We start from the raw sequence: 20,714 nt of genomic DNA, 5'->3' as shown, positions 1-20,714 counted from the left end.
TTTTACTGGAGGAGGGATTACTCTGTGCTGGGGGAGGATTGCTCTGTGCTAAGAACTGATTGCTCTGTGTTAGGGTGGGTTTACTCTGTGCTGGGGAGGGATTGCTTTGCGCTGGGGGACGGTTTACTCTGTGCTGGTGAGGGATTGCTTTGCGCTGGGGGAGGGTTTACTCTGCGCTGGTAAGGGATTACTGTACTGGGGGAGGGATTGCTCTGTGCTGGGGAGGGATTGCTCTGTGCTGGGGATGGTTTACTCTGTGCTGGGGAGGGATTGCTCTGTGCTGGGGAGGGATTGTTCTGTCGGGGAATTGTTCTGTGCTGGGGAGGGATTGGTCTGTGCTGGGAAGGGATTGTTCTGTGCTGGGGAGGGATTGTTCTGTGCTGGGAAGGGATTGTTCTGTGCTGGGGAGGGATTGGTTTGTGCTGGGGAGGGATTGCTGTGCTGGAGAGGGATTGGTCTGTGCTGGGGAGGGATTGGTCTGTGCTGGGGATGGATTGCTCTGTGCTGGGGAGGGGGTCTGTGCTGGGGAGGGGCTGCTCTGTGCTGGGGAGGGATTGCTCTGGCTGGGGGTATTGCTCTGTGCTGGGGGGGGGGGGGGGGAGTTGGTCTGTGCTGGGAAGGGATTGGTCTGCGCTGGGGAGGGATTGCTCTGTGCTGGGGAGGGGGTCTGTGCTGGGGAGGGATTGCTGTGTGCTGGGGAGGGATTGCTGTGTGCTGGGGAGGGGCTGCTCTGTGCTGGGGGGGATTGCTGTGTGCTGGGGAGGGGGTCTGTGCTGGGGAGGGATTGCCCTGTGCTGGGGGGGATTGGTCTGCGCTGGGGAGGAATTACTCTAGGCTGGGGAGGGTTTACTCTTTGCTGGAGGAGGTTTGCTCTGTGTGGGGGAGAGATTGCTCTGTGTTTGGGAGAGATTACTATGTGTTTGGGGAGGGTTCACTCTGTGCCGAGAGGGTTTACTCTGTGTTAGGGAGGGTTGACTCTTGGCTGGAAAGGTGCCCACAGTCAGGCTGTGTCCCTGAACCAGTTGACAGCCGCGTCACGTGGAGGAAGTGCCGTAAACGCGACGTTTATTTCCCTTCACGACAGCGTGACAAGCAAATTTACTGAACGACCGTGCCGTAAAGCGAGGAGGAAAAGCTCATTCTGACCGGGGGTATTAGCCAGCACTCTGTTTGGTTTTACACATAATGCAGTGTGATTTCGATGCGTGTGGCTTTGGGCGGTAGTGGGGGGAGTGTTGGCAGAGCGGAGGGAGGCTGTTGACATCTCGGTGTTGGTTTAGCTGAGTGGCCAGGGGCAGGTTGGCGAGAGGCCATCTCCCTCCCTCCCTCCCTCAGCAGCCCAGCGCACTGGAAAGAAGCAGCAGAATGGCGGCCATGGACCGAGAGATGATTCTTGCCGACTTTCAGGTGCATTTGGTGTTTTCAAAGGCTTTTCTCACGTCTTGTTTAGCGAATTGTGGACGGAGGAGAAACTTTACTACCTGTTCTGTGTGAAATGGCGGGTGTGTTGGAGCGGCTACCTGGTTGTCATGTAAAGAATTGCCCACATGTTGCGGCTCTGAAATGTAGCATCAGAAGATGTAGCTGACCCCATTCTTTGCCACACGTACACACGTCTTTAAAAACGTTATATATGACCGATTATATTTTCAATGGTGCGGTTTGCCGGAACATTCTCATATGTCACCAGGAATCTAAATGTTTGGTTTCTCAAGTACCATTCATGTACATTTGTTTAGGTGAAAGCAGCAGCCCCAGGCATCACAGAATGCAAAGGCGACAGATGCCCCTCATGCAGTTGATCACTTGTCGACATGCATATGTACAGCTTGGGTTTTTTGTGGGGGTGGGTGTCCAGTTGTTTTGTGTAGAATTTTTAAATAGCTGTAGACAAAATTGTATAATTTTGGCTGAATGGTCAAAGTGCAGTTGATGTGTAGCTCAATATAATTAACCAGTTTATACAGATCTTCCATTGAAGTACTTTGAGTTTCAAGCATTGTCACCTATGTTAAATGTCTTGGGCAATTGTGTTTGAATTATTAGGTTTTGGTGTTTTTATGAGCTAAATCAATTCTGGTTTATGTCAATGGTCCCAGCAATGCTGAATATTTAGTGGGAACTAAACATTGAATGTCACAAAACCAGGACTGCAGGGATAGAGCAGGGAACCAAACTGACTGAATTGTTTCACAGAGAGCCAGTACGTTGACACTTGTGCTTTGGAATCATCTGTCAAGATGCCTAAATTACCTGCTACTTTAATGTTAAATATTTGACAAGTTATTTAAATGAGAAAACTGGAGTTGTAGAACTGCAACTGAATTGGGAAACTGCATTGAATGAAGTGGTGAATAATTTATAGTATTTCTGACCCTGATAACTTACTGATTCCTTAAAAACATCATATTTTTGTCAGAGGATCAACATTTGTAACACTGAAGGTTGATTATTCAGGCAGAAAAGCCTTAATTTTTGGAGGAAATATGAAAAATGATCAGCTTCTTTCCATGGGTTACAATTTATTTTTAGTAAGCCATTGATTATATGCTGCAGAAGTGTACAGTACTAAAAGCCCTTTTGCCTATTGTGTCTGTGCTAGCTATTTGTTCATGATTGTTATGGGAAGAATTGTTCCCAAAATCTGATCGTACAAGGAGTAGGGGACACAAATTTAAGGTTTGGGGCAGAAAATTCAGGGAGGATGAGAGGGACAACTTTTCAACACTGCGAGTGGTAATGATCTGGAACATGATGCCGAGAGATGATCAATAATTCCAAACGGAAATTGGATAGGCACCTGAGGAAAATAATTTTGAAGGACTGCAGGGATAGAGCAGGGCATGGAACTGACTGAATTGCTTTAAAGAGAGTCGATATGGAATCATTGAGCCGAATAGTGGCCTCTAAAGCATTATGACTGATATTGACAATAATGAGGAAGAAAAAAGCAGGTGACAATATAAAATGGGGCAAGATGTTCCCCAGATGTAGAGAGGAAGAAAAACTGCTCCCCCTAGTGCTCATCTTTTAAAGCTCTAGCAGCATCCTGGATTCCATGCCAATTATCTTACTTGCAGCTACAAAGAATCAGAGCAGTATGTTCTCAAGGGGAGGGTTGGATGGTTCTGCTAAAGTAGCTTAATTTTACCCACTTAAAATGGAGTATGTAATGCTTTTGTGGGTAAATAGGTTCCATGTTTTGATATGGATACACTTATTAGTTGTACCAAAAGCAGCTTAATCCATGATTCTGTGATGACTTGGCCGGGAAGTGTAATGCCTGAGCTCAACAAAGCCATGCAGACCAGCGAGGTCCCCAGTGTTCAATCTTTGATCTGTGCTCGTATAGAGGAAAGGATCTGGATAGGATAGAAGTATGATGACAACAGAGTAGGGCTGAAATCCAGAAGAAGCTGCAGCATTGCTGGGACCAGTGACATCAGAACGGTAAGCTTCAGGGAAAAGGAATCACTTAAGGAGAAGAAGGACCAGGACAGTGATTGGAAGGAGTAACAAATGTGAGAGCAGATGGCATGGGAAAAGGAAGTGGAATCACAATCTTGCAGCATGCAATGAAGGGTTTTGGTCTGTCATATTTGTGTCAGCTTGTGTTTGTATAGCGCCTTTAATATAAAATGTCCCAAGGCACTTCAGAGTCATTCTAAAACAAAATATGACACTGAGTAACATTAGGAGATATTGGGGCAGGTGTCCAAAAGCTTAGATAAATATGTAAATTTTAAGGAATTCTTTCAAAAGGAGGAATGCAAAGTAGAGAGGTGCAGATACTTATGGAGGGCATTTAGAGTCTCGGCAGCTGAAGCATAGCCACCAGTATATATAATCCCATAACCCTACATATTACTCTTCGGGTTTCTGTCCATTTGACCTCCCATGGAATCTCTTCCACCATCTTCTCTGGTATTGCATTCCAGAACTTCATAATCCTCTGTATGGGGGTGGGGAAAAATAAGTTCACTCGTTCTTTTGCCAATTGTTATAGATGTATGATGTCTGGTTACTAATCCACTTGTCAGATAAACATTTTTCCCTCTATCAAAATGCTTTCTAATTTTGAATGCCTATGTTAGGTCTCTTGTTTACAGTCCCAACTTCTGCAATCTCTTGACTTAACTGTGGAGGCAGTGGCATAGTGGTATTGTCACTGGACTAGTAATCCAGAGACCCAGGGTTATTCTTTGGGGGTCCAGGTTTGAATTCTAGCATGGCAGTTACATCGATGATGTGCAATTAAGGGCACTGGCAACAGAGTTTTGAATAACCTCAGGTTTACGGAGAGTATGATGTAGGAGGTCGGTCAGAAGTATGTTGGAAGTCATGTTGAGAAGCAACCAAGGCATGGATGAGGATTTCAGCAGCAAATAGGGAGTTGAATCGGGTGGAGTTAGGGAGATGTGGTGCTGATATGTGATTGGAAGCTTCTCTTGGGGCCAAATATGACACCAAGTTGTGAGCGTTTTGATTTGGCCTCAGTTGCTAGGGAGAGGGATTTAGACTGTTGCTAAGGAATGAAGTTTGTGGTGGGGAGTGAGAACAATGGCTTCAGTCTTTCCAATATCTAACTGGAGGAAATTTCTGCTCACCCAGTACTGGATTTCGAAGTAAAGCTGGGTGTTGTTGAGGTACATGTCAAAGCTTACACTGTTTTTGAATTTTGTTGAGGGGCAGCATATAGATGAGAAGTGGGATGTGACTGGAGTTGGACCCTCGGCAACACCAGGGGTAACAGTGCAGGAGTGGGAAGAGAGCTGTTGCAGTTGGTACTTTTTATGATTAGATAATTAAAATTGGAACAAGCTGCCACCAAAGTTTATTTCCTTATTTGTATGGATTAGTTGTACAAAGATTGCATTGCAGAACATTATTCTGCATGGTATCCCTTTGCAGAGTGGCATACAGATTGATTCCCAGGTTTGATTTTATCATCCTTGTGTTCCAGTTTTGGACTGTGATTTGGTGCTCTACAGCACCATCTTGCTGTCCTTTCACCCATTTAAATCAATCCTTTATTTTTTATGTTTTCTAGATATTGAATTAATATAGCTAAAAATATTGAGTAGATTCCAATTCATGTTTGACTGCATAACTGTATATTGGACAGCCTATCACTACCTGTTTTGCACTTGGGCAGCAGGTTTAAGTTCTGTAAGATGTCTGGGTGTCTGATTACCTTCTCCAATGTTGTTATGCTGAGATGGATGATGAACTCTTTCAAGACAACAGGGGAAGTTATGCCATGTAATGCAATGTTCCATCAGAACTACTGATTTACAGTAACTGAATATATTCAATTCTTTCTTGATTGCATGGGTATCCCAGGATCTTGCTGGTGGTGTGAGTCAGTGAATACCTTTCCCAAAGTATTGTCTGTATATTTACAAAATACGTGATCTTTATTTTATAGTAGTAGTTAAGCAGCTCTGGAATTGCTTAAATGAATTGGGAGGTGCTCTGTGTTTTATACTAATAACTGGCATGTGCTGCTCTGATTGAACATTCATTCCATTTTTATCAGATGACGATCTTGTTTTTTTTACTGCTGCTTTGGGGATTGAATTACACAACAATGTTAATTTATTCTGTGACAGCCATAAATACATGGCTTTTCTTTTTTGTTGTGTATGAGTTTAAGGCAACCAATATAAAGCAAGATGGCATGCAAGATACAATAGCTGCCTCTGGTTAAATTATTTGGACAAGTTGCATAATCTTTGATTTTACTCCCTGAAATTTGAATGGTTGAATCGTGATCTAATGCAATGTTCACACCTCCTCTCCTTCCCCCCCACCCCTGCCCTAGTCCACACACTGCAACCTCTTCTAGTGCTTGCTCCCTACCACCTTATTTCAAATTTCAGTTTAAAACGATGCATCATGTTACACGATGCAGATTTATAAATCAAGTTGTTCAATGCAAAGTTATACCATTTGTAAATGTCTCGCATATAGCAAATGTTACTAACATTTACAAATGTTTGCCTTTTTAAATACTTTTTGTTTATTGTAGGCATGCACCGGAATTGAAAATATTGATGAAGCTATTACGTTGCTCGAACAGAATAATTGGGATTTAGTGGTAAGTACCTGATGACAATTGTGAAACTAATAACTTTGAACCATATAGTAATTTCGGGAAGTCTTTCACTAATTTGTGGCATTCTTGAAAAAAAGTTAAAAATGTGTAACACAACTAATTTGCTGTACCAGTAAGATTGGATTGTTGCTGAAGCGTGACATATAGCGGTATCTGGTGGCACAGCATAAGTCATTTTTAATTAATCTGTATCCATCTTATTTCTCATCTACATGATGGCACTCAGTGGCATCATCTGACACACAACTTCCAACTGCACGTGTACAATACTTCACAAGCTGTCTCAATCTCTCCGCTTTTTATGATTTATGCTGCTCATCCAACATCCAGTATTGGATGTATAGCGATTTCCTCCAATTAATTATTGGGAAGATCAAAGCCATTGCTTTCAGTCATTGCCGCAAACTTCATTACCTAGCATAAACTTTTAACCACCTGCCTGACTACTACTTGAGGTTGAACCAGGCTGTTTGCCACCTCAACTTCTGTATAATCCTGAGTTGATCTTTAACCCTATATGCTTTCCATCACCAATAATGCCTATTGCCACTCTATCCCTGCCACAGCCCATCTGCTGCTAAAAATGTCAACCAGGCCCTTGTTACCTCCAGACTTGACTCTTGTAGTGCTTTCCTGAATGACCTTCCACCCTTCACAAATTTAAGCTCATGCAAAGTGATGGATACAGGCAGCAGAAATGAGAAATTTCCACAGTTTGGTGCAACCTTGACGTTTGGTTAATGAATTCTTCCTTTTTAAATGTGTTTTCCAACCTCTGCTGCTGACGGTTACCACCTGCAATGTAGCCAAAGCTGGGAGGAGAAAGTCTCAGCGTGGAAAATCTCTATCAGTAACGGTGCTGGGGGAGCCGCCATTGCTTTCTTTACCTGTTCTTGTTTTTGCTGGTTACTGGTGTCTGGTGTCACAGTAATTTGCGAAAGATTTTATTTTTAGATTGTATATTTATTCATGGGATGCAGGCATTGCTGGCAAGGCCAGCAAATGTTGCCTTTAGCTAATTGTCCTTGAGAAGGTAGTGAGTTAAAAAAGAGGTCACTTTGGAAAATAGTTTACCAAGCATTGCCAGAGTCCTTTCCTTTGCTTTGCTTTGCATGTACATAATCTGACAATGTCATGTTCAGATGTCGGTATGGACTTCATCCTGTATCCTATGCAGTAACTGCATTGAATGCTGTAATGCTGAGGCCACTTTGTTGGTTTGATACAAATGCATTGGTCTGCAGTCTTGATGGTAAAAGAAGGTAAACAAAGATAATATTTCAACCCACTTGATATCGAATAATTCTACCTATCTGAAGTCACCTAGAATCATTTGCATTTCACTGCAGATCATCATAAGTGAAATAATTGCAAATTTCCTTGTCATATAAATTCAAAACTTTTTGACTTCAGCCATTAATTTTCAGTCCTTTTAATCTTCGGCCACTCTTCCCTATATATACTAATTCGCATAGCATCCCTTTTACCCACCACCATTGTTCTTGCTGGCCTACATTGGCTGCTGATCTGGTAATGTCTCATCTGAAATTCTCATCCTTGAGTTTGGATCAGTCTACGGCACCATTGCACCCTATCTCTGACCTCCTTTACCCCTGCTACCCTTCAATACCTGTGCCCCTCAGTTCTGATTTATTGTGCACCCCAATGTCCATTCCTGTATCATTTATCAGATGTACTTTCATTTGCCTTGGTTCTGAGTTTTAGAATTTCATTCCTCTGCTCCTTTTAAGATGCTCCTTAAGAAGATCTACATCTTTGACTAAACTTTTTGTCGCTTGTCCTAATATATTCTCACGTAGCTTAAGTTCACATTTTTGTATGGTAACACTCCTGTGAAGTTCCTTGGGGTTCTTTACAATGTTAAAGGTACGATACAAGTACAGATTGTTGCTAGTGTTGCAGTTGTAGATTTGATTAGTATTCTTCTGGTGGTCAGTTGTATTTCTGCTGGTACAGATGTTCTTATGTTTTGACTTTTACAACTTGGCCGATGTGGTGGAAATGGCTGTTAATATTCTCATTTAATCCGTCTTAATTTCCACTGACAAGCAGTGCCTCACAGCCAAGTCTGATCCTGCCTTCCATACATTTGTGTGCTCTCCTTTTCTCCTTCATAGCCCAGTGACACAGAACAGTTGTAAAGCCTCCCACATACTCCCACCTGAGCTTGTCCAGTTCAACACATACCTGAAATTTAAGTCTGAACCCATCTTGTTGAGGTAGACATTACATAACTCTGACAAAATCTTTTTGAAAAATAAATTTTGCACTCGGTACTCTTTCAAAATTGATCAAAGAAACTCTGAAACCTAAATCCAATATTGAGCACCTCTCAGACAGCGACATAATGCAGGCCTTCCTTGGAATAGAGCTTATTTTACCATACCTATCCTTAAGAATACATTATTCATTGTGAATATAATGTTTAAGCCATGCTTGTAATCTATCTGGGACTGTTAATATAGCTTTGTGTCATGGAATAATATGTTTGAACAGAGGGCTGTGTAACCAAGATCTTTATACTTTGAGTTCAATGGCTGAAAGTGAGGAAATAAATGAATGGGTAACACAAAAAGGAATTCAAATGCCTTTTGCCTACATAAAAATAGTCGAAAGGTGGGGCTGATCAGAGACTGAAAAGATAGGAAGCAGAGGGCATGGCTGAGGTACTAAATAAGTACTTGACCTCTGTCTTGGAGAAGAGGATGCTGTTAATGTAGCAGTAACATGATATTAGATAGAATAAAAACATTAAACAAAAAGCTGTTTAAACATTGCCTGCCTTTTTAAAGTAGAAAAGTCACCTGGCTTGGGTGGGATGCATCCTTAGTTATTCAGGGAAGTAAGGGTGGAAATTCCAGAAGGTTTGGGTGCAATCTTCCTTGGATAATGTGGGTGGTGTCAGAGGACAAGTAGATTGCAAATATTAAATCTCAAATAAAAGGAAGAATGATAAACTTGCCAATTACAAGTCAGTCTACCGAATGTTGGTGGGGGCAGACTTTCTACTGGCAACAATTTGGGGCGAAATTAAGTGTTGCTTGGAAAGTTAGGATTTGTGAAAAGGCAAGCAATTGACTAACCTAAGTTTTTAAAGAAGTAATGGAAATGGTTGATGCTGTGATTCTGGACTTTGTGAAGATATTTGACAAAGTTACCACACTATAAACCTGTAAGCAAAATTAAAGCTTGTGGGGTTAAAGGAACAGTGGTGGCATTGATACAAAATTGGATTAAGGTCAGAAGGTAGAGAGTAGTGGTGAATGATTTTTTTCGGAGTGGAGCAAAGTACACTCTGTGTTCCCGAGGTCTTGGAATTGCGGCTTTTTAAATTTATATTAATGACCTGGCATAATTTGGACGTTTGCATAATCAATGAGAATAAAGCAGGGGAGGGCATAATTTGATGAAATAGACAGACGCAGTCCAGATTAAATTCAACAAATTCAATTCATTTTGATAAGAATAAAAGGCAATATAAACTAAATGCTACAATTTTAAAGTGAAGTGCAGGAATAGAGATCCTGGGGTATATGTACACAAAGATGGCATGACAAGTTAGGGAAGACATTTAAACAAAAAGGCATACACAATTCTGGCATTAATAAAGGTGAAGAGTATAAAAAGCAACAAAATTGTGTTACATAGAACATAGAACAGTACAGCAGAGGACAGGCCCTTCGGCCCACGATGTTGTGCCGAGCTTTATCTGAAACCAAGATCAAGCTATCCCACTCCCTATCATCCTGGTGTGCTCCATGTGCCTATCCAATAACTGCTTAAATGTTCCTAAAGTGTCTGACTCCACTATCACTGCAGGCAGTCCATTCCACACCCCAACCACTCTCTGCGTAAAGAACCTACCTCTGATATCCTTCCTGTATCTCCCACCACGAACCCTATAGTTATGCCCCCTTGTAATAGCTCCATCCACCCGAGGAAATAGTCTTTGAACGTTAAAGATTTTACAAAAGATTGGTTAGACCTCATTTGGGCATTGTACTTTAGAAAGGAGTTGTTTTTATTCCTTCATGGGATATGCCTTTGTTCCCAGGACCAACAACTTTTGCCCATACCAAAGTGCCCTTGGTAATTGTGGTGAGCTGCCTTGAACTGCTGCAGTCCACGTGCTATAAGTACACCCACACTGATAAAGGCAAAGTACTGCAGATGCTGGAATCTGAAACAAAAACAAAAAATGATGAGAAACTCAGCAGGTCTGACAGCATCTGTGGAGTGAGAATAGAGCCAATGTTTTGAGTCTTGATGACCCTTTGTCAGAGCCCACAGTGATGTTGAGAGAGTTTCAGGTTTTGAGTTCTTTTGAGCTTTGACCTCGCGACAGTGTAGGAAGGATAATATAGGTGCAAGTCAGGATGATGCGTGGCATGGAGGGGGAATAGTGGTGGTCCCATGCTGCTTCTGGTGGTAACAAAACTCTGTAATGAGATGCGTTTTGAATTTTCATATGGAGTATTGAAACCTAAGTGAAATAAGCTGAAATTACTCTGCCTGCATTGCAAAACCAAAAAGCAAATCAAAACTGTAATAATCTTGAATATACATTTACCTTGTATTCATTGCTGCTGCACATGCAATTGTTCGGCTGAACTCCCCAAGAAAGCACCATCTGACTGACCACTGATATTTTACCAGCCTCAACTTACTGGAAGTACTTCCATTGGCTGTGAAATACTTCCCTTGAAGTTCATTTGCTTTCACAGTTCCTAATGCTGATCAGCCAGGTGCCAAGAGCAGTCCTGGGATATATCGGAAATTCCTGCGAGCTATAGTTTACCCAGGTCTGTTCTAGGTGGGAGAGGTTGCAGGTTTGGAAGGTGATGTCAGAGGCGGATTGGTGAGTTGCTCACTGCTGTCACTGTGTGTCAATAGTGGAGGGAGCGAGTGAATGTTTAAAATGGTTGAGAAGGTACCAATCAAGTGGGCTGATTTGTTTTGGATGGTGTGGAACTTCTTGAATGTTGTTGGAGTTGCACTCAACCAGTCAAGTGAAGAATATTCCGTCACCTTCCTGCCTTCTGCCTTGTATATAATGGATAGATTTCGCAGAGTCAGGAAGTGAGTTGCTCGCTGTTATCAAGACCATGGAGAGGGTACAGAAAATATTTTTTAGAATGCTGCCAGGGATGAGGACTTGAATGATGTAAAAAGACTGGCGAAGCTGGGTTGTTTTTCTTGGGGCAGGGAAGTTTAATGGGAGATTGAAGAGTGTTCAAAATATTAAATAGTTTTAACAGAGTAAGAAGAACCTGTTCCTAGTGATAGAAGGGTCGGTGACCAGAGTACACAGATTTAAGCTGATTGGCCAAAAAAACAGATGACATGAGGAAACTTTTTTTAGCAGTGCATTGTTATGACTAAGAATGTTGTGCCTTATGATTGGAGACTTGAAGGGGAAAATAGTTGTAGGATATGTGAAGTGGGATTCTTCACTGTCTCTATCTCAGAACAAGTGCAATGTGCCAAAAGTTGGCCTCCAATGCTGTATCATTCTATGAAATATGGAAGTGGAGTTATGTTTAAAGAAAAACATAGAGTAACTTGGAAAAATTGAAAGCTAAAGCTAGTTGGATTTAGCATTAGCTAATTTGAATTCAGCTGTTTGTTAAGACAATTTTTTGAAATGCAATACTCTTATTCAAGTGTAACTCTGTTATACCTCTCTATTGTTTACAGGAGAATCGGACCTGCATAGAAATTTGCCATGTTTTTTCTTCAATATTTTAGATGCAGAGATACCACACTTTATTGTAACACCTTGACAGAGTGCAACTGAGAAAGTTGGAAGCATTACATAATACAGCGAGAATATAAGAGATAGAAATTGTGTGACGGAGTGAAATGAAGTGGTTTAATGACAAACATTTAGTATGTCTAAAATTACAATGAATTTAAATAGTCTTTATAAACTTATCCTGCATTGATGGAAAAACAAAATCTTCGGCAGAAAAATGCCTCTGCTTAGTACATGTTTGCCTAGGCCACATTCATATTCTCCACATTGTGGGGGACTATTAACCTGGCCTCTACTCTGTCTGCTGGCTCAGCTGAGAAGGAGAGCTTATGACCAAGTTTTGTTGTTCTGTGATTTAGTGTGGGAGCACAATACGCTATGCCGCTGTGCTACACAGGAATGCAACCTGCTAACTCATTCAATTTAAAATAGTTTGTTTGGTACTATTTGGAAGGTTCCAGATGATATATTCCAGAATTTTACTGAACGTTAGTTGGTCTCCCATTTATCTATTCTTCTGCCCTGATTCTTCCTCTTGCTGTTTTTGTCTTCCTTTCCCTTTGTATATTGTTTTCTTGTTCATTGGCTGGTTGTCCCTTGCCTGTCCATTCTTGCTGCGTTGGAGTTATCATTGTGCTTTAGTCATGACTGTGCAAAAGCCAACTTAGCAAGTTACATGGTGTGTTTTCTGCATTTTATAGTCCCTGGTTTGTTGTGATTAGGCTCAGGTGTGCAAAGGTTGTGCAGACATTGTGAAAACACAAATCATGAAGCAATGCATGCACTAAAGGAAGAGAGAGCAATTGATACTTTTTAAAATTTATTATTAGTGCCACAAGTAGGCTTACATTAATAATGCAATGAAAGTCCCCTAGTCGCCACACTCCGGGTACACTGAGGGAGAATTTAGCATGGCCAATGCACCTAAAGAGCATGTCTTTCAGACTGTGGGAGGAAACCGGAGCACCCAGAGGAAACCCACGCAGATATGGGGAGAATGTACAGACAGTGACCCAAGCCGGGAATCGAACCCAGGTCCCTGGCGCTGTGAGGCAGTAGTGCTAGGCACTGTGAGACAGTAGTGCTAACCACTGTGCCACCATGTCGTCCCTACATGATAATACATGAATTAGAAAGTGTGTCAAACAGAAGACCTTTATGGACTGTGTGAACAAACAAACAAGCAACAGCTGAAAATTGCAAGCAGCTGATTGTATGCAAGTCACCCAGATACACATGCGCACCCTATGCGAGTGAGAGCAATTGTACATGCATTCGGCACAGCTGAAAAACAAATGAACACATGAAGCCACAAGAAAGAAAGCTAAGCAGGGAGACGGTATGTGACTGACCCACAAGAGATCATGTACCATACAATAACTGAGAGAAAGTACTTGAGCACTTGTGATGTCGCCAACACCCTTTGCAATTGTAGAAAATCATCCCTACTTTTAGATGACATTCCTCTTATAATAAACAACAATATCTGTTGGCTTTCCTAATCACTTGCTATACCTACATACTAAATTTTTGTGTTTCATGTATGTGGAAGCTCCAGGTCCCTCTAAGGTAGAGTTCTGTGATCTCTCTCCATTTAAATAATATGCTCCTTTTTTATTCTTCCTTTCAAAGTGGACAAGCTCACCTTTCCCATATTATATACCACCTGCCAATGTTTTGTCCACTCACTGAACCTACCTTTGTCCCTTTGCAGACTCCAGCTGTCCTCTTCACAACTTACTTTCCTACCTATCTTTGTGTCATCAGCAAATTTAGCAACCATACATCTGGTCCCTTCGTCCATGTCATTGATATAGATTGTAAGTAATTGATCCCTGTGACACTCCACTTGTCACATGACAGCCATACATGCCAGTGAGAGAGAATGTACTAGAAATGAATTGCACATTATGTCACTGTTACAATCCCAGCTGATACTACTGGACAGTCAGATCTCAGAATGGAACCCTGGCTCAATAGATCGTAACTTTTACTTTTTGTTTAGGGACATGGATGAACAGAGTTGCAGGACTGCTGATTTAACTTTCAGCAAAGGAATAAAACCTTTAAGTTTTATACATTACTGCTTTACCCCAACTATACCTTTACAGATATATAAAGATTTATAAGGATTGCACAGGTTACAAAATATATCTTGTGTTCTCATGTTCTCAGTAAGTACCTAGTCCATGTAAACCAGTAGATGAAATGTGATCAACCACATATCTCATTCTGAAACCAAGTGACAGGTGCCACCCAATACAACTTCTTTTGTGGATTTCTCATCAAATCCCCCAGGTACTTGTCACACTGTGAGCTAAAAGGTCTTACTGGAACTCTGGACTTCCACACAACTGTTTCCAAACCCCACGCTCAAAGAACACGCTTTGGAATCTGCACCCAAACAACTCTTTCTCACAGATGCCTTCACCAAAGGCCCACTTCCAGGATTTCATTCTCTCCTTTTGTTATTCCTCTGCCTTGGATTGCCACGGGCACTCAAGCTTCTACATAATCTCTCTGGTACCCAGCCAATAGAACACTTCTACTTCACAGGTTGTATTAATGTAGAAACATAGAAAATAGAAGTAGAAGTAGGAGTAGGACATTTGGCCCCTCGAGCCTGCTCTGTTGTTCATTTTGATCATAGCTGATCATCAAATTTAATATCCTGATTTCCGCCCTCCCCGCACCCCCCATATCCTTGATCCCTTTAACCCCAAAAGCCTATATCTAATTTCTTCTTGAAATCACACAACATTTTGGCATCAACTACTTTCTATGGTAGTGAATTCCACAGATTCACCACTCTGTAAAGAAATTTTTCCTCATTGTCCTAAAAGGTTTACCCCTTGCCTTCAAATTATGACCCCCAGTTCTGACTCCCTCACCGTTGAGAACACTATGAAATCCCCTCTTACTCTTCTTGAACTCCAATGAATATATTCCTAACTGACTTAGCCTCTCATTTGGCAGTCCAGCCATCCCAGGAATCAGCCTGGCAAACCTTTGCTGTACTCCCTCGATAGCAAGATCATCCTTTCTCAGATAAGGACACTAAAACTGCATACGCTGCTCCAGATGTGGCTTCACCAATGCCCTGTACAATTGCAGTAAAACGCCCCTATTTCTATACTCAAATCCTCTTGATAGGAAGGCCATTATACCATTTGCTTTCTTTACTGCCTGCTGTACTTGTGCACTTACTTTCAGTGACTGATACACGAGGACATAAAGATCTCGTTAAGTATCCACCTCTCTCAGTTTACACCCATTCAAATAATAATCTGCCGCCTTATTACTACCAAAGTGGATAACCTCACATTTATCCACATATGCTCATTCACTCAGCCTGTCCCAATCACGCGAAAGCATCTCTGCATCTCCCTCACTGCTCACCTTCCCACCCAATTTTGTACCATCTGCAAATTTGGAGGTAACACATTCAGTTCCCTCTTTAAATCATTAAGATATAATGTGAGCAGTTGGTATCCCACAAGTCACTGCCTGCCAATCAGAAAAAGACCCATTTATGCCCACTTTTAGCTTTCTATCCATCTCAAGACACTACCTGCAATCCCATGTGCTTTAACTTTACATAGTAGTCTGCTATGTAGATCTTGTTGAAAGTCTAAATAAACCACATTTACCGGTTTCCTTGGTCAGCTCTACCAATTACATCCTCAAAGAATTCCAATAGATTAGTCCAGCATGATTTCCCCTTTGTAAATCCATGTTGACTTTGTCTGATTATACCACTGCTTTCCAAATGCTGAGCGATGAAATTCTTGATAATGGACGCTAGCAACTTCCAATACTGACGTTAGGCTCATTGGTTTTGATTTTGATTTGATTTATTATTGTCACATGTATTGGTATACAGTGAAAAGTATTGATTCTTGCATACTAAAAAGACAAAGCATTCTGTTCATAGAGAAGGAAAGGAGAGGGTGCAGAGTGTAGTGTTACAGTCATAGCTAGGGTGTAGAGAAAGATCAACTTAATATAAGGTAGGTCCATTCAAAAATCTGATGGCAGCAGGGAAGAAGCTGTTCTTGAGTCAGTTGGTATGTGACCTCAGACTTTTGTATCTTTTTCCTGACGGCAGAAGGTGGAAGAGAGAATGTCTGGGGTGCGTGGGGCCCTTGATTATGCTGGCTGCTTTTCTGAGGTAGCGTGAAATATAGACAGAGCCAGTGGATGGGAGGCTGGTTTGTGTGATGGACTGGGCTTTGTTCACAATCCTTTGTAGCTTCTTGCGGTCTATAATTGGTCTATAGTTCCCTGTTTTCTTTCCACCTTCCTTCTTGAATAGCGGGCTTACATTAGCTACCCTCCAATCTGTAGGTGCCAGTCCAGAGTTCAAAGAACTTTGGAAAATGACCACCAATGGATCTACTATTTCCAGTGCAACTTCCTTAAGTATTCGTGGATGAAGATTATCTGGCCCTGGAGATTTATCCATCTTCAATCCCATTAATTTCCCCAAACCATTTCTTTATTAATACTGATTTCCTTCAGCTCCTTACTAAAACTTGTTAGTCTCAGAACTTCTGGTACATTGTTCATGTCTTCCTTGGTGAAGACAGAAGTGCGGATTTAGTTCCTCAGCCATTTCTTTGTTCCCCATTCTGAATTCTCCCATTTCTGACAAGGGACTTCCATACTTTTGTCCAACCTCCCTGGTGTCTGGGACTTTGTTTTGGGATAGACTATAAGATATAGGAGCAGAATCAGGCCATTCGGTCCATTAAGTCTGCTCCATCATTCAATCATGGCTGATAAGCTTCTTAACCCCATTCTCTCGTTTTTCCTCCGTAAACTTTGATCCCTTTACCGTTCGCGAACCTATCTATCTCTGTCTTAAATACACTCAATGACCTGGCTGCCACAGCCTTCTGTGGTAATGAATTCCAACAATTCACCACTCTCCGGCTGAAGAAAGTCCTCCTTTACTCTGAGACTGTGTCCTTGGATCCTTGCCTTGCCTACTAAAGGAAACAGCTTCCCTACGACCATGCTATCCAGGCCTTTCAGTATTGTGTAAGTTTCAATGAGATACCCCCTCATCCTTCTAAACTCCATTGAGTACAGACCCAGAGCTCTCATATGTCAAGCTTTTCATTCCCAGGATCATTCTCGTGAACTTCCTCTGAACCCTCTGCCAGCAAGTACATCCATCCTTGGATACAGGGCCCAAAATTGCTCAGTGTTCCAAATGTAGTCTGATCAGAGCCTTATAAAGCCTTATCTGCTCCCTGCAGCCCCCTTGTCCTGTCCAACTTCTCCTAGCCCTAACTTACTACGAACTCAAAAGTTCTATCCTAGGTTGGCCCCGGTTGCTAAGCAACAGATGGAGCTCTGGAGGAATACAGAGAGAGTAGGAAAGAACTCAAACGGGGAGTTAGAAGGGCAAAAAGAGGTCACGAGATATTCTTGGCAGGCAGGATTAAGGAGAATCCTAAGGCATTCTATTCATACGTTAGGAACAAAAGAGTTGTCAGGGAGAAAATCGGACCTCTCGGGGACAAAGGAGGGGAATTATGCTTAGAACCCAAGGGAATAGGGGAGATCCTAAATGAATACTTTGCATCGGTATTCACGAAGGAGAGGGGCGTGTTAACCGGGAGTGTCTCGGAGGGAGGTGTTGACCCGTTAGAGAAAATCTCCATTACAAGAGAGGAAGTGTTAGGTTTTTTAGGGAACATTAAAACTGACAAAGCCCCAGGGCCTGATGGCATCTATCCTCGACTGCTCAGGGAGACGAGAGATGAAATTGCTGGGCCTCTGACGGAAATCTTTGTTGCTTCTTTGGACACGGGTGAGGTCCCTGAGGATTGGAGGATAGCGAATGTGGTCCCGTTGTTTAAGAAGGGTAGCAGGGATAACCCAGGAAATTATAGGCCGGTGAGCTTGACGTCCGTGGTAGGGAAGTTGTTGGAGAGGATTCTTAGAGACAGGATGTATGTGCATTTAGAACGGAACAATCTCATTAGTAACAGATAGCATGGTTTTGTAAGAGGGAGGTCGTGCATTACAAATTTGGTGGAGTTTTTTGAGGAAGTGACAAAAACGGTTGATGAAGGAAGGGCCGTGGATGTCGTCTATATGGATTTCAGTAAGGCATTTGACAAAGTCCCACATGGCAGGTTGGTTAAGAAGGTTAAGGCTCATGGGATACAAGGAGAAGTGGCTAGATGGGTGGAGAACTGGCTTGGCCATAGGAGACAGAGGGTAGTGGTCGAAGGGTCTTTTTCCGGCTGGAGGTCTGTGACCAGTGGTGTTCCGCAGGGCTCTGTACTGGGACCTCTGCTATTTGTGATATATATAAATGATTTGGAAGAAGGTGTAACTGGTGTAATCAGCAAGTTTGCGGATGACACGAAGATGGCTGGACTTGCGGATAGCGAAGAGCATTGTCGGGCAATACAGCAGGATATAAATAGGCTGGAAAATTGGGTGGAGAGGTGGCAGATGGAGTTTAATCCGGATAAATGCGAAGTGATGCATTTTGGAAGAAATAATGTAGGGAGGAGTTATACAATAAATGGCAGAGTCATCAGGAGGATAGAAACACAGAGGGACCTAGGTGTGCAAGTCCACAAATCCTTGAAGGTGGCAACACAGGTGGAGAAGGTGGTGAAGAAGGCATATGGTATGCTTGCCTTTATAGGACGGGGTATAGAGTATAAAAGCTTGAGTCTGATGATGCAGCTGTATAGAACGCTGGTTAGGCCACATTTGGAGTACTGCGTCCAGTTCTGGTCGCCGCACTACCAGAAGGACGTGGAGGCGTTAGAGAGAGTGCAGAGAAGGTTTACCAGGATGTTGCCTGGTATGGAGGGTCTTAGCTATGAGGAGAGATTGGGTAGACTGGGGTTGTTCTCCTTGGAAAGACGGAGAATGAGGGGAGATCTAATAGAGGTGTACAAGATTATGAAGGGTATAGATAGGGTGAACAGTGGGAAGCTTTTTCCCAGGTCGGAGGTGACAATCACGAGGGGTCACAGGCTCAAGCTGAGAGGGGCGAAGTATAACTCAGATATCAGAGGGACGTTTTTTACACAGAGGGTGGTGGGGGCCTGGAATGCGCTGCCAAGTAGGGTGGTGGAGGCGGGCACGCTGACATCGTTTAAGACTTACCTGGATAGTCACATGAGCAGCCTGGAAATGGAGGGATACAAACGATTGGTCTCGTTGGACCAAGGAGCGGCACAGGCTTGGAGGGCCGAAGGGCCTGTTTCCTGTGCTGTACTGTTCTTTGTTCTTTGTTTAATAATCTAATTTTCCTTTGAGCCCTGTTTGCTTTCATGTTTAAACCCTCATTATCATGCATGCATCTAATCCAAACTGAAGTCATTAACCCTTTCAAATATAGAAATCACAAAATTAATTTATTAAAGGCCTTATTTTTAATACCCACAAATATAAATTACTTAAAACTACCTCTTTTCTGTCACCATTCCCCAATATGATGAAGAGTGCACATGCAAAGGCCATATAGGAAACTACAACGATGGCACAGGCAGGATTGTAAGCAGTGTTAATAACAGCACAAAATTACGAAGAGATACTAAAAGATTAAGTGAATGGGACCTCATAATAGAATAGTGCAATTTGTAAATGGTACAAAGCTAGAATCACTGGAGGTCCAAAGTGACTTGTTCATGACATTTTACCAATTTATATATGAGTATAGATAATAATTAGAGAGATGAATGGAACACTGGCCTTTATATCTAGAGAGCTAGAATACAGCAGGATAGAAGCCTTGCTTCAGTTACACATATCCCTTTTTAGACCACATCTAGAGAACTCTTAGCTACTCTGGGCACCACACCTTCGGAAGGATATATTGACATTGAAGAGAATGTAACACAGAATTATACCTAGGCCCCAAGGGTCAAATTCAAGGAGAGGTTATGTAAACTAGGGTTGTACTCCTAGAATTTAGAAGGTCTAATGATTTCAATTTTTAAGATGGGAAGAGGAACTGATGGGGAGGGTGGGGTGGGGGGCGGGGTGAGAACGAAATTGCTGATTGGGGAGGCGAGGATGAGCCTTTTAAAAAAGAATTAGAGCAAGAGTTTTTGAGTGAAATTAGGAAGCACTTATACATTCAAAATGTGTTTGAAATTTGGAACTCGCCTCTGTTTTCTGACATAATTTCCCCAATATGATGCTTGATGAATTAACTAATAGATTTTTGCTATCCAAAGGTATTGAAGGATATGGATGAAAGCGGGTATATGGAGTTAGGTTGCAGATCAACCATGATCTCATTGAATGGTGGGACTCGTTCGAGGGGCTAAAGTTCCTGCTTTTTCTGTTTTCCTATTGCATGCAGCAAGAGAGCAGGAGATGCATGTGCAATACACAGAATGGGAGAATGACTGGCAGTGTCACATACAGTGTACATATCAGAATGAGGGAAGGAAAGTGGTTATGCACTATGTATGCAAAGAGATAGCAATTGCTGACTAAGAAAATTGTTGTATTTTGTATGTGGAAATTTAAGCTGATCGAAATAAATAGTGCAATATGTGCATTCATGTAAACTTGTGTTGTTTCAAATGTTTTGAAGCAGAGCCTAGAAAGCTATCCATTTTATTAATTAGTTGAACAATGAAATATTCCATTGGTCTTAACTTCTTGACTGATTAGTCAGAATGATCAATGAGTTGGTAACCCAAAAACTGCAAGCAAAGTTTAGGAGAATTGTTTCATGAAAAAAGTTGTACGGGTGAATCTGCTTCAAGTAACATTGATGACTACATAAGTATTAATAGCTTTCAGAGATTAAATGGATAATTGTTGGAA

The 20,714-nt window shown here is 42.0% G+C and overlaps 1 protein-coding gene across 1 annotated transcript in view; it reads left to right on the top strand.

Annotated features, from left to right (window-relative positions):
- The first annotated feature begins 981 nt into the window (after positions 1-981).
- Positions 982-20,714, top strand: part of faf1 (Fas (TNFRSF6) associated factor 1) — a 305,741-nt gene continuing 286,008 nt past the window's right edge. The window contains exons 1-2 of the mRNA XM_078218550.1: positions 982-1,407; positions 6,032-6,100. Coding sequence (XP_078074676.1) covers positions 1,366-1,407; positions 6,032-6,100 — 111 coding nt within the window. The 5' untranslated portion in view covers positions 982-1,365. The remainder of the gene's footprint in view (positions 1,408-6,031; positions 6,101-20,714) is intronic.

The sequence above is a fragment of the Mustelus asterias genome, chromosome 8 (assembly GCF_964213995.1).
Source record: "Mustelus asterias chromosome 8, sMusAst1.hap1.1, whole genome shotgun sequence".
Taxonomy (NCBI): Eukaryota; Metazoa; Chordata; class Chondrichthyes; order Carcharhiniformes; family Triakidae; genus Mustelus; species Mustelus asterias.
The sequence above is the reverse complement of the archived record's forward strand: the minus strand, read 5'-3'. Positions and strand labels throughout refer to the sequence as shown.